The following is a 16,890-nucleotide window of genomic DNA, read 5'->3' on the forward strand; positions in this document are numbered from 1 at the left end:
CCAGGAGGATTTATTCATTGGCAGGCCAGCCTACTTTTTCCAGCCCTGAGGGACAAAAGCCCCAAACATACACTCCCGAGGCTCCACACCTTTCACTACACCTAATCCTCCTCTCCGGTCTCCTCTCTACTCTTTTTTGCTCCCTCACTCCTGCGGAGCCTGCTCATTTCCAGAAGCTCCTCTTTCCTCAAGTCTTACTGAGATGGAAGCCCCTTACTGAGACAGCATGCTGCATATATGACAGAGCCCTGTAAACAGCAGGAGAGGTTTGCCAGCAGAGGTGGCGAAGGCACCGCCATCCCTGTCTAGCTAGAGCGAGAAAGATATCCTGTATCTCAGTTCTTCAATGCTTATGTTATACGCCATATCAGTTATTGGGCTATGTTATCTTACACTATTAATCTGCATTGCTCCCCATTAAGTTAACCTACAGTAATGCTTGGCTTACTATGCTAAACCAAGTGTCATCATATGCTACATTTTGCATACAAGCTATGCTCTCTGATATAATCCTATGCCCGTGAGAAGTCATGCAATGGTGGGGTCAGATCTGTGACCTCTGACTTTTACCCTCTGAACCATACCTCAGCCTCACCACACTCAGACGGGTCATCGCCGTGAATGGCCTGCTGGTACTGGGTGTACAGTGCTGCGGAGCGTTCGAAGGTCGCCACAAACTCAGGATCCTCAAAGCTGACCACCACTAGCCTCACCTTTAGAGAGAAGCAGGGGGGGAGGGAGAGGAGGGGAGAGCGAGATAGAGAGAGAGAGAGAGACAGTGGTGGAGGTGGGCAACATGTTTTGGATGTGAAAGAATGGACAGCGTGTCATAGAGAGGGTTGTGCCAATTGACCAATGAGAAAGAGATACCATGAACATGGAGGGCAAGAGGTTATGGAAGGGTGATACAAGTTTCACAGAATGGTTGGGAGGTAAAGGAGGAGCATAGTTAGTTATGAAAAAGCCGAGAAAACAGGGAAGTAGATGAAAGTTTGAGTGAGTTGAAATGGAGGTAGCATTAAAGAGGGAGAGTTTGGGGAGTCGCAGATGATGTTAGGGCATGCCGTGGGAAGCGGGGGATCAGTAGTAGGAGTTGGGATGAGAGACAGAAAGAGAGAGAGAGAGAGAGAGAGAGAGAGGCAGAGGGGAGGGGATAATGATGGAGACGTTTTAGACAGCACTACACACTAACAGAAGCATTAGGTTATTAATGTACCATGATGCACAGCTCCAGGGCTGAAATTTAGACTCCTCTTGGATCATTTGCAACAAATCAATGCAACCGTGTGTGTGAGAGTGTGAGTGTGTGTCTGTGTGTCTGTGTGTGTGGGTGTGGAGGACTCGAGTCCCACTACCACAAAAGAAGGAAGGAAACCTGAAGGTGAAGCTAGCACACCATCACAGCTAACAAGGGGCAGATAGTGGCCAATAGAAGTGGGCAGACTGAGGCAGTGAGAGCGACTGATGGGCCACTGTTCAGCAAAAGCAATGAACTTTAAGAGATCAGAACCGTACAAGATATTTAAGGAGGTGGGGATAGAGCTGCATAATGTGTGAATCCCAAGACAGTTTCACACACACACACACGCACACACACACACACAACCAATGCCTCTTGGCATATTCCACAAACAAGTCAAAACAGCAATACCAGAGTTATGTAAAAGCTGACTCCAACACAAGGTGTCAGGAGAATCTACAAACAGAATTACAAAGAAACGATGAAGATTTTAGGTTACAGCAGTCCCTGTTAAGAGGGACCTCGGCCATTACAAAACGGAGCCACAAACAACATGACCGTGTCCCCCAACCTAGTCCATACACATGATTAAAGGTTTCTATGACATAGAAAAAAAATCAAAAGCCAAAAGCTCCTACAACTCCAGCACACCACAGCTGGGCCTCCATACTGCAGTAGAGATTTATGGCCACAACACGGGCCTGGTTAAGGCGAGACGTACAAGAAGACTACACTACAACTAATCAGAAACATCTGGTTAAGGCTTTGCTAGCACAAGGGCTAGCGCCATGCTAACACACCAGAACATGTGCTGTTAAAAGCCCAGCAAAGATTTATGGGTAAGAGTCTGGTACAGCTCGGATAACTCGGAATGGTGACCACATGAGGGGTTGGGATGGATTTTTCTTTGGAGAGAGGTGAAGTGAGTGAGGGGGCAAGGTTTCACCTAAATCATAAAAATGTGTATACGCTAGGTCTGGCTAGCTAGCATGCTAGCGCGAGGCACTAACACTGTTAGCGTGGATGCTATGGCAGCGCTTGTGTTGGTGCAGCTGGGCCGGGCCGCGGGAGATTGATGAGTGGGAGCCGAGTGCAGTCTGGAGGTGCAGGGGGAGTACCTGAGCCAAACAGCGGGAGAGGGAGATGGATGGGCTGGCCGGCCAGCGCAGGCACCTGTAGCAACACCACGCCACCGCTCCAACCCCCACACACACCCCCCCCCCCCAACCAGACGTATGGGACCACTTTACTCCTTTCCTACGCCTCCCTCTCTTTGCTCTACCCCATTCTCTCCATCTTCTGCAACCTTCACTCATTATGCTCTGCTCAGGTGCATATACACACACAAAAACACAACTACTACCAGTTACGCAGACACACGTTGTTTGTTTGTTTCTCTCTCTTTCTCTCTCACACACACACACACTCTCTTTCTCTCTCTCTCTCACACACACACACACACACACACACACACACACACACACACACACACACACACACACACACAAACACACACAAATACACCTACACCTCGACCCTTTATTTTCTTTTCCCTCCACTCCCCCCTTCCCTCATTTCCTTTCCTCTTTCTCACTCTGACTGCCATGCCGCCCCACCTGATCCCACGCTCCGTCCATTCGTAGGGAGCAGCAATAAAAGTCAAGTCAGGGGCTGTTTTTCTGCCCTCTTCTGCCCCCCCCCCACACTAAACTCTCTAAATTTATACTGTTTACCCTCGTTTACCTCTCTTTCCATTCTCACTCTCTCCCCGCCCTGACTCTCCCGCCAGCCTTGACTCAATGCCGTCTGCCGGTTGACAGATTCGTCGAGTCTGCATTCAATTCTGTTAGAGGTGTCCGACAACAGAAACACATGTGCGTTGGGTGACTGCGGTTGGATGGTGATCGAATGTTGTGCAGCCGTCACACACAAACCACAGAGAGATGTGCTTTACTACCCTGCAGCTAAGCTCAATTATCACTCATTTTTTTCTGTTTGGAGAATATCTCTAGCAGTCATCCCCTCTCTACCTCCTTCCCTGAGGGGCTGACCCCTCAACTCTCACCCCTTGACCCCTGACCTGGCTCTCGGTGGGCTTGTCTGGAGGATCCTTGTGAACGGCCATCTGGTAGAGTTTGTACAACTGGTAAGAGGCGTCGAAAGAGCTTTTGAACTCTGAACTGGGGGGATTGGAGCGCACTAGCCTCACCTTCAAGAGAGGAGCAGCGGGGAAAGGGTTAAAAGGCAAAATTCAGTGAGTGACATCCCCCCCCAACATGAAACCACGCTCACTGAAATACAGCAACAACACACAGCAAAATCCTGTGGATTAAAATCGAGAGATAAAAGTTGGCAAGATAAGAAGCGGCACACACACAGCTGAACACAGGGGGAGAAAAACATAGATTAGCACATCCCACATGGAACTAATGAGCAACAGGTGTTTTTTTATCCTGCAGTGTTCAGCTTGGCATTCAGCATCAGATCATTGGTAGCTGCTCCCATGCCCACCACAGGCAGAGCCACTTTGTAAACTGTGAGGCTGTAAATGTATGCGAAACACCGGACTTCCTCTGGCCACACTTGTGCCATTCGATCCAGTGTGATAGTTCAGGCAAAAGGAAGACCAGCTGTGAGGTCTTGGAACTGATGTGGACAGTCAAGCATTTCACCTCAGCAAAGCTTTCCAATAAAAAAAAAAAAAAGAATTTGCGATTCTTCATTGTTATCATTTCCCTGAAACTGAGAGAAATATCGTCCGTCCCCCCCTTATATTTGGTTTCTCCTCTTCTTAATTAAAAAATTCTTGGTTTTTAAGGCTTTAGTTGGATTGTGTCCCTGGTCCTCCTGGGTCCTCTGGAAAGTGCTCGATGGGGGTTATTTAACCCAGGGTTTGTTTTGGTTGGCCACATCAGGGCTCTCATATAACTTGCCTGGCCTGGGCTTTAGCGCGGGGAGACGAGGCTGCCGGAGTCCTGTGTTAAAATTAACGGTTCGCACAAATCTTTTCATCTGGCAACTCTCCAGAGATGCTCTCAGAGTGACCGGGGGTTTACAGGGGTCCACCTGCGCTAGGGAACAACACCACCTCAGGATTGGCTGGCCTCTGGTATTTTTATACTTTTAGTCTGCATCTACGGTTACTGGGATTTTTAATGCTGTTTATGTTAAAAGCTTAGACGTCCAATGAAAAGAAAATGAAAAGAAATCAGACTGTGTGTGTGTGTGTGTGTGTGTGTGTGTGTGTGTGTGTGTGTGTGTGTGTGCGTGTGAATAAGATGGATTGGGAAGAGGCATAAACTGAGGGAGAGGCATAAACCCTGAACCGTTTCTTCTTTCAAAACCATTTTGATCCATATGTGTTGAAAAGGCTTTTGATTCAGAGTATTACATCTGTTTGTGTATGTATGGTCCAACAAAGGCAGCACATTTAAGGGTGAATAAGAGAGACAGAGAGCAGGAGCAGACCCAGAGCCTGACTGAACCAGGGAACCTAGACTTTAGGAAGGGCAGACTGAGAGGAAAGTAAAACAGGAGGCCTCGTGTGGACTTCTCCCGTATGGTCACACTGCCCCCTGATGGTCTCTCTCCTCCAAAACTCTCTTTAGTTCTCTTGCGGCTGGACAGCATGTGTCTCATGTCCTCTATTTTTTATTGTCATTTACGCTGTCTGACATGATTTCAAGCAACACCCGAGGACTAAGGGATATCCACAGACATACATACACACACTTGGTGTATATGTGATCAGTGTATGAGGAGTTGGAGTGGCCACACACACACACACAACTGTGATCAAAAGAATAACTATTGTTGAGATTCTGCACATCCGTTTATTTATCTGTGAGAGGCCCTAGATGGCCAGAAGTGCACTCTCTGGTTCTCTGGCGCTCCCTCTCCTCCCACTCACTCCTCTCTCACTATCTCTCTCCCTACCCCCCCCCTCCCCCCCCCCCCCCTCCTCTCTGAGTGCGGTCTACCCACCTCAACTATCCAGCTCATTAGGCGGAATCCAGAGCCTGTTTAACAGCTCGGCGGATGACTGAGTGGGCTGGCGGACGGTCCGACCGGCCTACTGTAAACACCTCATTAGGTGACCGCAGCCACATGGTTATCTCCGGAACATTCTACCCCGCGGTCACTCACACCCACCTCCCCCCCACCCATGCATCTCCCTTCAGAGGTCAGCCTATCAGAGGCACTCCCTACCTCCCCGGATGTCTGCAAAATGTAACACAAAAAAAACACAGTGACCTCTGACACAGTGCCACTGGGGAAGGGCCAATCCACAGGTCCCATGAATCTTTATTTCGGGCCTGTGGTTCTAAGAGACGAGCAGACCTCACAAAAACATCATTAGTCCTCAGGTTTGTTTTGTGACCTTCAGCAGAGATGGGTGACCTTGCCCGGCTGCCTGGGATCCACTTACAGAGATTGAATGGGACAATGTTGGAGAATTGAGATCAATCCAATCAGTTCCTGGGCCAATTAAGTTAATTGGAGGATGAGAGGGCCTCGTCCCTGGGGATGTCCGGTGGGGAAACATCCCTACCTTTTGCTTATCAGGTCTCGATTTGTAATCCTACAGCCCAACGTCCTTACCAATGCTGACATCACTCTCCTAGTAGTGTGGAAACAGAGGACAAAGGAAGGAGAGAGGAAAACAGACCGGGAGAGTGAGGGGGGGGGTCTAAAGTTAATTTCCATTCTGTGAGAGGCAGTGTTGCTTCAGTTTGAATTGAATTAGCGGAGTGGTGGAACGATCCGACACAAACACTGGTAACTCCTGCCGCGCTGAACTGATGGCGTGGCTGCAGACGTTCTCTTGGGGATGGTGGGTGAGGTCATCTCTTCCAGTTCGGGCTGGCGACCGCTGCCAGCTTTTTCCACCGCTGTGGATAAACAGGGCAGCGCACCGAGGCTGATAAGCTGGGCAGGTGCAGGGAGGTGGAGGAGAATGTGAATGATTCACGACGTTCCTGTGCGTTTCCTGGATGTGTTTAGGCACCACCAGCATGTCCAAACAAACAAACAAAAGCACTTTACCTGCTCACATGTTACGGAGTTGGCGTGGATTAGCGACAACCAACAAACAAAATCCAAAGAGCACATGAAGGAGTCCAAAGAAACTGTTCCTACAGGTTATACACACACACACACACACACACACACACACACACACACACACACACACACACACACACACACACACACACACACACACACACACACACACACACACACACACACACACACACACACACACACACACAATTCTCACCTCCAGGCGGTGCAAAGGGGAGTCTGGGGACGTGTCAGACAGAAAGTCCTCCAGGGACTTGGGCTGATTGGACGTGGTGGGTGTGGTGGGTGTGGGAGCAGAGGGCGTGGGGACCTCGACCTCCTGCTGTCGTCTCTGCTCCTTCTGCAGGCGCCTCTCCTTGCGGAGGTCCTTGGCCTTCCGACACAGAGGCCTGTTGGGATCCGCTCCCACACCTGAGGTAGAGAGAGGGAGCAGGGGTGCAAACTCATCAGGGATGAAAAAGGTGACAACGATGCGAAACCCCTAGGAGGGTCCGGGGCATGCTCCCCGGGGAATATATTTTATATACAAGAACATTTTGCACATTTTAAAGTTCAATGCATCAATCTGGTGCACTTTGACAACAAAATGATGAGGCTAGATCTATGAAAAACTTTGTGCTGTTGTAAACAATTTTGTGCTCTGGTAACAGTTTCATCATAAACATTCCTGTGTTGAATGTTGCACGGGCACAGGCCAACCCAACCACCCACCCCGATACCCTCCCGACCACCCACTCCAGTCCACCAAAGCACATTACGTCACAATTCTCCATCAGGTATTAAGCCAAAAAAAAGGGCCAACTATAGGAACCGAAAATCAATATAGGCTGCATCAGGCATGGCCTGGCTTCTCCGTGTTCTTGAAAAACTGTGACAGTGGGAACACATATTCTTTTCCCTTTACATTACTCTTTGAGTCTAGCTTGTCAGGACAAGGCCCATTTGCACCTAACTCCTAGTTGAGCCACAGTAATGGCATCCTCCTCCTAAAATTATCTCATTCTGAAACCAAACTGAAGTAGGAGAGTGGTAAATTTGTTCAATTGCAGTGAAGCGCCCGGCAGTAGAAAACGGGTCAGTGCTTCAGATTACATACACATAGGGACGTGCGGTCAGGGGAGGCAGAGCCTCATGAAAATTAAAAAAACAAATAATGATAAAATAAATATTAATATGTATCTACTGATCTTTGCTTTAAATTTATTTTTTGTATTATTCCGATCATTTTTATAATCAAGATCGCTGAATTTGACCGTTAGGCGACTCGCGAGGTGAGGCAGCGACGAGCTGCGCCTCATCTCAGATTGTGCAATCCCTCACACACTGGGTTGAGCGCATGACTTTTGCTTTCTCATTGTTTGTCAATATTTGTAGACACTTTTATTATATGTCGTTTGTATCCATATAATAGATAATGTAATGTAATGTATTTCACGTATGTGAAGAAGCTATTTAGTCTTGCTAATCTGTCATAAAACCACAGTGAAAAAGCACATAGGGGAGGCAAACCTAACCTCTGCATCAATGAAGGGGGCGTGCGATAGCCTGGAAAATGGACTTCCAATCCAGTGAAGTGATAGATAAATACATAGCCTAATGGGAGACCAATGCCAGAGCTAAAAGGTTTGCTTCAAACGACAGGACAGAAGATAACTTTAGCAGCTAAACTCCGGACCAAACTCGGCTGACGGCCATGTCTTTTAAGTAAATGTACATTTTTCGGCGTTTTCACGCTTCGATTTTTCAAAAGTTACAGAGAAAAAGACACTGTACTATCCGATACCACCATTATTGTAACCAGCGAAAATGGTTGATGTGATTTGCGAGGCGTCTGTCAGCCAACTGTCTGACATTAGCACGTTAGCCTAAGTTAGATAGTATAACGTTCTTGCAGCGTACCAACGTCACACGTTACCGTAATTGCCATCTTAAAAAGGCCGCTCGAAACCAACGCTTTCACCCGAAAGACATGTCTTGTAATACACCTGTCTATTACGGCATCGAGGCAGCTACCTTCCATTTCGAACAGACCCGAAATAAAAAGCGTGCCTGTCATGGTGAAAAAACATATTCATGACAGCTTGCGTTCGCAGATTACTTGGAGGACACCCCCCCCCTAAAAACATTTTTATTGCAGATCTACACGAATCACACAAATTACCTATTTTGGATCAAAAACGGCGAATTTCGCCGAAAGGTGACGAGTTTGCACCCCTGGGGAGAAAGAGTTAGAAGGAGGGAGTGAGGTGGTGGGGATGGAGTTCAAGGGGAAAGGGGAAGGAAACAAAAAGATTGAGAGAGAGGTAAAGAGAAGGAGGTAAGGAGAATGAAGGATGTGACTCAACCATCTGATCCAATTTGTTTTCTTTCAAGGCCTTCATAAGACTTTAAGAAACCCCTTTAACAGCCTGAGCCACAAAAAACACATGCCTCTTTTCCAAAACAAACAGTGGCGGCAGCACAAACACCCCACAGCTGAAATGGATGGAAATGAGAGATCACACCGAAAACATATAAAACTGCTAACCCCCGTCTCCCCCCCCCACACCCTACCCTGAAGGTCTCTCTCCTCACACAGGTCACAAAGCAGTTCCAGGAGGGAAAGAGAGAGTGAGAGAAAGAAAGAGAGAGAGACTGGGCGTGTATCTACAGAACAAGGCTAATTGAATTACTAGCTTCTGAAGCTGGCGCTGTTTTGGTTCTGGGGGCACTATGTTGCCATTTGGAGGCAGTATGTGGGCGTGAGGGTGGGCTTGCGATCGCTGAAGGGGGCACGACCGCTGAGCGCGAGCTTGTTCGTTCATTCATGTGAAACTCACTCAGTCACAGCCTCGCCCACTCACAGGGCAGGGAAAACACTCTAGAACATTCGGAAGCTATTTTCCTTCCTAATTCCTCCCCGAACCTCCAGCACTCCGTCACCAGCCCATCCCTGCCGCTGCTATGAAATCACCACTGCGGAGGTCGTCAAACGGCACATGCTCAGTAGTGAAGGATTTCAGTGGTTTTTATTTCATGACATTATTTTACTTCATGTGACATGTTTTCTATCTCTGTATTCTGCCCTTTGCCCTTTGCGGTGCCAGGTTAATTAGCATTGAAGCTAATTTCTTATATATATATATGATATTATTTATTATATAAATATATTATATTATATAAATATATTATATTTTATATATATATATATATAATATATTATTATATTATTATCATAATTATATATAAAGCGTTTATTGTGAGCAGCCAAGCCTTCCATATTTGCAATGGTAAGCATATGCCTATGCATATGCCATCATGCCAAAGACCAACTCCCCCCAGGTAGACCCCAACTATTATATATTGTCCCCCAGAATGGGGGGGGGCGGGGGGGGGGCAACTGGACCATTGAGGGGAATCATTGTACCACGAGAGTACAACCAGACCCTGAGTACCGAGCCATCCAGCATCACAGCAGACCTGCAGTGCAAAGTTGGGTACTGCAGTAACAGAGACATGAGATCAACATCATGTGATGACCAGAGAAAGAGAGAAGGGAAAAAGAGAGATCATGAGAGGAAAAGAGAGAGAGAAACAGTCACAACAGTGTCAAGAGACAGAAAGTGTGGGTGTGAGAGAAAGGCAGAAGAAGAGACAACCAGGGCCAGCGAGGGAAAACAGAGGGTGTCCTGTTTGCAGACAAACAGATGGACAGACAGACGGAGCTGGGCTTTGAACCATTCTGCAGCAAGTATACACTGACACACACACACACACACACACACACACACACACACACACACACACACACACACACACACACACACACACACACACACACACACACACACACACACACACACACACACACACACACACACACACACACACACACACACACACAAAATCACTCTCTTTGCTCCTCTCTCCTGGAAGCCTGCCAGAGCCCTCCACTGCTCCAGGCATCCTATGTCAACAGTTTACACGCCGACATCCTGTTTGCAGCAATAAGGAAGCGAGGGCCATTTCCTGCCTGTCACCGTGCCAACCGCCGCCCAGCACTCGCTGGCCTGCCATCACCGTGGTGACCCGGCGGGGGAGCGTTCGAGAGGAGCAGCGAGAGTGGGGCCACAGCCAGCATCAGCCATCAATCACGGTAGAAGTGTTTACAGCTTTAGGCACAATGCACTATTATCCCTGTGTATACACACACACACACACACACACACACACACACACACACGCTGATCACATCCGGATGAACAAAAAGCACTTGTCTGAATTCTACTCAGGGCCTGATGTACCAACACATCATGCGTTGACCTCTGCACAATACAAAAAAATAAGCCAGATATGCTGACCTCTGGTGAGGAGGCCTGTCTGTCACCGATATTAGATCTTTAATTTGATTTACTCTGGAGGATTTTGGCCTACTCCGCATCGGGCTTTGCACGGCCCAATAACTTTCCAAAGGAAACTGTGTGTCATATTCCTGTCCAAAATGCTGCTGATAAGATGGGAGTATTCGGGGGGTGAGTCTGGTCGGAGTTCAAGAATAGAAAGAAATGCACTTTTATCCACGACCAAGGAAAAACATTGAATACTTCAGCCGTCACAAGAAATCAAAAGCCATTAAAAAGAAATGACTGCTGGAAACTGAACTGCATGGTGTAGAACTGTGCCGGAATACACTGAGACATGAAGTCCATCTGAGTGTCAGAGAGTGGGACTGTTTTTTATCCACTTCAAAAGACACACACACACACACACCTCAGCTGAAGCTGAACACTTCCGAGCATTATTAAAATTAGTATTAACATGACCAAACAGGTACATTGGGAGGTGCAGGTACATAACAGAGTTCAAGAAGCCCTACATGCAAACATATGCATGCATGCACACACACACACACACACACACACACACACACACACAGGAATACTCCCCTAGGCTTGAGGGGTATAAACACAAACACATCGCACAAACACTTTCTCCTGAAGTTTTACAGTTCTAAAACAGATGTCCATACACAACAGACTCGCATGCTCAAATATTCTCTTTATGAGTCACCTCCCACACACACGCGCACACACTCATAAAAACACACACGCACACACTCATAAGAGCACACACGCACAGACACACACAGAGACACACGGAGACACACGGAGACACACACACACACACACACAGAGAGGTTCTGCCTGTACAGTGTGAAGATTTTGACAGATCAGTTCCTGTGGAGGACACACTCTCCCTCTGCGGCAGTTAACACTTCATAAAAACATAGCACTGCCCCTCTGGAACAGCCCTTAACACACCCACACCCTCACCCCCCACCCCCACACACACACAGCTATGCAGTCAGGGGGAAAAAGTATTCAATAGATGGCCCTAGAACGAAATAAACAAGTTCCTAAACAAAAGTGTGTGTGGACTAAGGGGACACAAAAGGAATTGATTACGCCATACCGACAGCTACTCACACACAAACACACAGTGCCCTTCGGCAAGAGAGAGGGGTGTATTTTGTGGGTAGCTCTGCATCATGCCTGTGTGACTGTGTATACTGGCACTTTCTTTATGAGAGGAAAAACCACACGAGGAGAGGAGAGGAGAGGAGAGAAGGGGGGAGGAGGAGAATGCTCAGGTAAAGATGATAGATGAGGGTAAAAAGCAAGGAAGGAGAAGAAAGGCATGGTATCAGAGGAAGAAGAATTCTTTGTTCAATTTGTTAAAAAAAAAAAAAAAACAAGAAAAAGAAAAATAATAATGTGGACCAGAATGTTCTAGGGAAGCGAGACGCGGTGTTCCTGGTTGTAGTGATACACACACAGATCCAGCTCCCTACTGCTTGCCAGCAGAAGCTTTTTAATGAATGAAGCCCCTTTTTTTACCCTTCAAGAAAAGTTTGCTCCACCTCAATACATCTACAGCGCTATCCAGTCAGCTGAAAGGCGCGCACGCATACACACACACACACACGACCACACACAGACACACACACGTGTTGAACGGCACTAAGTCGCTGGTGATGTACTGTTCTACATTCTCTCTTTTATTTGCGCTCTCCCACACTTCCTCTGGCATGGGCTGCACCGGCGGCGGGGCCGTCTATCTATCCTGGGCTGCGGTTGCCACCACCGCTGCTGCTACATGCCCTGGGCCGTAGGAAAAAATAAGGGAAAAAAAAAAAAGAAAACCGCCTCCAATAAAACTACAGTACAGTGGCCAGGTGTTTCCCGTACGGGCGAGCGGGGGATGGAGAGGGCTGGGGGAGAAAGAGAGAAAGAGAGAGAGAGAGAGAGAGAGAGAGAGAGAGAGAGAGAACGGGGCATTTTCCACTTTCTGTCTTTTCTGTCGTTTTTTATTTCACTCTTTATTTCTTTCAGGGAACAGCAGGCTTTTCCCATCAACAGAAACACATCTACACACACGCGCACGCACACACACACACACACACACACACACACACACACACACATATATATATATATTTCCGGAAGGTTAGGGGGTATTTTACCCAGGGAGCGTGGTGAAGCGTGGCAGCGCCTCTCTCCAGCACCGCTGCTGCCTCCCTCCCCAACTATAACTCAATTGTAGCCGAGGCAGAGCGCAGGCCAAAACACCCACGGGCTCAGGTCTCTGTTTATGTCTGGACTGGGGCAGGAGGCTACAGAGGCCAGAGAGTGAAGACTGAGGGGTTGTGTGTGTGTGTGTGTGTGTGTGTGTGTGTGTGTGTGTGTGTGTGTGTGTGTGTGTGTGTGTGTGTGTGTGTGTGTGTGAGAGAGAGAGAGTAACAGGAGCTAAAGAGTCAGCCTCATGCTTGATTTACGTGTTAAATGTCCCTTCATAGCCAGTATTAATCCTTTGTTGCCTGTCCGTATGACGCCACAGGAGTGTGTTTGAGAGTTAATGGGTGAATAACAGAATGAGGCGATGCACATGGGACTGTTTCTGTTTTAAAAAGCATTGAGGTGAAGTGAGCCAGACGCAACTGTCTGTTTAGAATCAACTCTGCTGAGGTGCAGCTCTCTGCTGACATCTGTTGGTCATTTTAAGAAGTACAGAAGTGGCCAGTGGTGGTGTACCAGAGGTGTTGCTCAAGATAACAAGACAATAGTTTCAAACTGAGCATTGCTGCGTCATTGTTACAGTGAAAACAAATAAGAGGTCTTGAAAGCTTAATAGCTGGTTAGGCCAGTTCACTTTTACATTCTAAACGGGATTTAGAACATTTTGTGAGGTTGTGGACATTTCACTAATCCAGACGAGAGAAAATCTGTTTCAACAGACAGTTTTAAAATCATGAAATCTGTCACATTAAAGCGCATTTAGATGTGCATGCTCGGCATTTTTTAATAAATAGCTGGTCAGGCCTATTTAACAGATATTCTGAAGGAAACCAGTATTCCAGTAAAGATGAAGTTGAAACAAAAGCTTAAAACCAACATGCAAAAAACATCCGTTCTGTGAGAACAATTATTCTCATCCTGTCCATTTTTATCATTGGTGAAATTACAATTTCCTGGTTCCTACTGACAATTTTAAAAGGCAGATGTCACCAAAATGACCAGACAGGCTATCCACTAAATTCTGTGTTTGGAGAAACACTGGGCATTGATATATATACTCATTCACTAACTCACTGATCTGGCTGCTAAAACTGCCTGCTTAAACTAAAGGGTTTCCCATGTCGTTAGATGGTTACATTTACATTTAGTCATTTAGCAGACGCTTTTGTCCAAAGCGACGTACAAGGGAGAGAACAGTCAAGCTACGAGCAATAGAGACCTAGTGTAACAATAAATACTACTTTACATAAGAAATAATGTAGAAATAGAAAGGAAAAATAAGTGCAGGAATGTAACTGCTGTAAGTGCAAGTTAAGCACTAGTCGAAGTGCCAGTTAGGAAGGGAGGTGCTCTCTGAAGAGTTGGGTCTTCAAAAGCTTCTTAAAAGGTAGAGAGGGACGCCCCTGCTCTGGTAGTGCTATGCAGTTCGTTCCACCAACGTGGAACTACAATGGATGGTTGCGGTGCACTCACCTGGTGCGGGGGTAGAGTGGGAGGCCTTGGCGTTGGCGGGAGGAGCAGACTCCTGCCTGGGGGGCTCCGGGGCGGCACTGTTGGTTTCGGCTTCCTTCTCAGGGGTAGGGGCAATGATGGGACCTTCCACCTCAGAGGCACTCAGCTGTGAGGGGTCTTGCTCTGGCCCCCTCTCCTGACACGCGGAGTCCATGGGCTCTCCTGCAGACACACACACACACACACACACACACACACACACACACACACACACACAGTCAAAAAAAAAGTTAATTCTTCTATCCTGGAGCAGATCCATGGAATCTATTTTACTAAAAGGCCAATATCACCATACATGGCATTTCTGATTGAGAAGCCAATTAAGAGTTAATAACTACTTACAATGTAGCAGGACTACTCACTTTCAGGGAACCATTTTCTTTACATAGTAACTGTGAAAAGGGAGTTTTGTGACTCTCACCGTCACACTGGCCTTCAGGAATCTCTCCCACAGACAGGAACTTGTTCATCTTCTTCAGGTTCTTCTTGTGGCTTTTGGATGGCTGGAACTTCAAGACATGACACCTGCATGGACACAGATCAAATCAAATCATCACTTAGTGCCCACTCAGAATCATGATAAGACCATGGATCATTTGATCATATTATGAAATAACATGTTCTGATCAACGCCTGAAGCACATGAATAGGTTCAGGACATGCTTTACTTAAGTATGTGTCTCAGGCTGTATTCAAATGTTCAGAGAAATCAATCCCCAAAACTCTCCTGCTTGCCAAATAAAAAAGCTAAACCACTGGCAGTGGCTAAGTAGCCAGCTAGCATGCTATCATTAATTTATGATCCTGACTAGCAGCTGACCATAAAACACATCAAGGCCCAGATCAGTTGGGTGGTTCAGTGAGTCACCGCATTCTGGAGTGGGTTTGTGCGCTCTTAGACACAGTAGAGACCTCTTACCTGATGGTGTACTGTGGACAGCACGTCTTGTTCATGATGGGCTTGTACACGTACTTCCCACTCCTGAGGAGGCAGAGAACAAGCGATTGGTAAGAAGGCGCAAACTTAACATCCATCATGTGGGCTCATAGTTCCCCTTGGATTCTTTTTTATTTTTTTTTACTTTTTTTTAGAAGTAGTGTCATGCAAATTATGTTCATATATTATATTACTATATTAACCTATATTTTGTCTACTATTCAGTGTTTTTATTAACAATTTGTGTATTTGTGCACTGAGTACTACGCACTGAGAGTTTTTATTTCCATATACAGTAAAGAAAAATGCTGTACAATGGCGTAGGCCTACACTAATGGTGCACTGCCACTTAAAAGAAATATCTGTCCATTCCCACACGACACCATTACACTAAATAAACACTCAATAAGTGGGAATGAGATATTTGTGTGTGTGTGTGTGGGTGGGGTGTAGTATATTTGCTTGAAATGCCAATCCCTACTTCATACAACTTTGAAATGGCAAGTAATGCTCGCACCACAACTACAAAGCATTTGGTTCAACATGACATATGACATGGCGATATGACCTCCTGTTGAATAAACATGGGTGTGGTCAATACACATGTTTGTTTTATAAAATCACAGAATACTGTAAATAAGTTTATATACAGTGCGGTTAATAGTTGTGAAAATATGATACGCCTGTAGCATAACAATATTAAGTTATTACCACCCTATTAAACAAATGTAACTGTAGGCTACATTTAGTCATGAATAATAAACTGTGTCAAATTTCTGTAGTGGTGCGACTAATTCAGTACTAACTAGGTTTCCTATTTGGTCATTTGGAAGGGGCTCTGAGGTGACGTTTATCAGTATGGAGATAAAACTGTTATGTGGAATAAAATCATTCTGTTAAGATGAATAAAAGCATTATTTTTTCCAAATGAGATGACACAACGTGTAAAATATAGGAGCTGGTGGCCTCACCGTCGCCATCCTCGATCAATCAGGTCTTGGTAGTCCTGAACTGTCATAGTATGGGACCACATCCCTGAGAAGGAGGGGGAGAGAGAGAGAGAGAGAAAGAGAGAGAGGGAGAGAGAGATTCTTCAACTTCAAAGACAACTATACAAATAAGCTTTCACTTATGTGGATTAATTGCTTCTGTGTTTGTGGATGAATACACTATTAATATCCTGTGTCAAGTAAAATACAGCATGAGGCATGGGAAAGGAGAGGCATGTATGTGTTAGGCAGTCCGACCAGGATCTTGCGAGGGTTTGTTGTGATTGTTGCAGCCAAAAGCGACTGAATTTGTTACTAGAATTCTCAACATTTGTGGTTAAAATGGCAGTGATTTTGATAATAAAAGCAATCGCAAACAAAGCAAAATTTCTATGACTGTGTTTTTGTGCAGGAATGTTGTGGTAATACGAGAAAATTGCAATTGCAGGAAATCCTTGAATGTATGGCAATTTGCAAAATCACATAATCGCAGAATCCTGGAGCGACTGATTAGGGGCGTAAAATCACGATTCTTGACACAAAGATTTGTTAAATTGTCACAGTTATAAGAAG

General features: G+C 46.2%; 1 protein-coding gene across 7 annotated transcripts in view; it reads right to left on the reverse strand.

Moving 5' to 3' along the window:
- Positions 1-16,890, reverse strand: part of LOC105890965 (arginyl-tRNA--protein transferase 1) — a 92,146-nt gene that overhangs the window by 69,113 nt on the left and 6,143 nt on the right. For 3 of the 7 annotated variants that reach the window (XM_031579515.1, XM_031579514.2, XM_031579517.2), the window contains exons 2-7: positions 16,300-16,363; positions 15,311-15,373; positions 14,813-14,916; positions 14,353-14,553; positions 6,522-6,736; positions 3,306-3,449 (exon numbers count right to left, since the gene is read on the reverse strand). In XM_031579515.1, coding sequence (XP_031435375.1) covers positions 3,306-3,449; positions 6,522-6,736; positions 14,353-14,553; positions 14,813-14,916; positions 15,311-15,373; positions 16,300-16,363 — 791 coding nt within the window. Of the gene's footprint in view, positions 1-584; positions 714-3,305; positions 3,450-6,521; positions 6,737-14,352; positions 14,554-14,812; positions 14,917-15,310; positions 15,374-16,299; positions 16,364-16,890 lie in introns of all 7 variants that reach the window. The other 4 variants (XM_012817097.2, XM_012817095.3, XM_012817096.3 and 1 more) reach the window with 3 other exon arrangements.

Source organism: Clupea harengus, chromosome 13, assembly GCF_900700415.2.
Source record: "Clupea harengus chromosome 13, Ch_v2.0.2, whole genome shotgun sequence".
In the NCBI taxonomy this organism is placed as follows: domain Eukaryota; kingdom Metazoa; phylum Chordata; class Actinopteri; order Clupeiformes; family Clupeidae; genus Clupea; species Clupea harengus.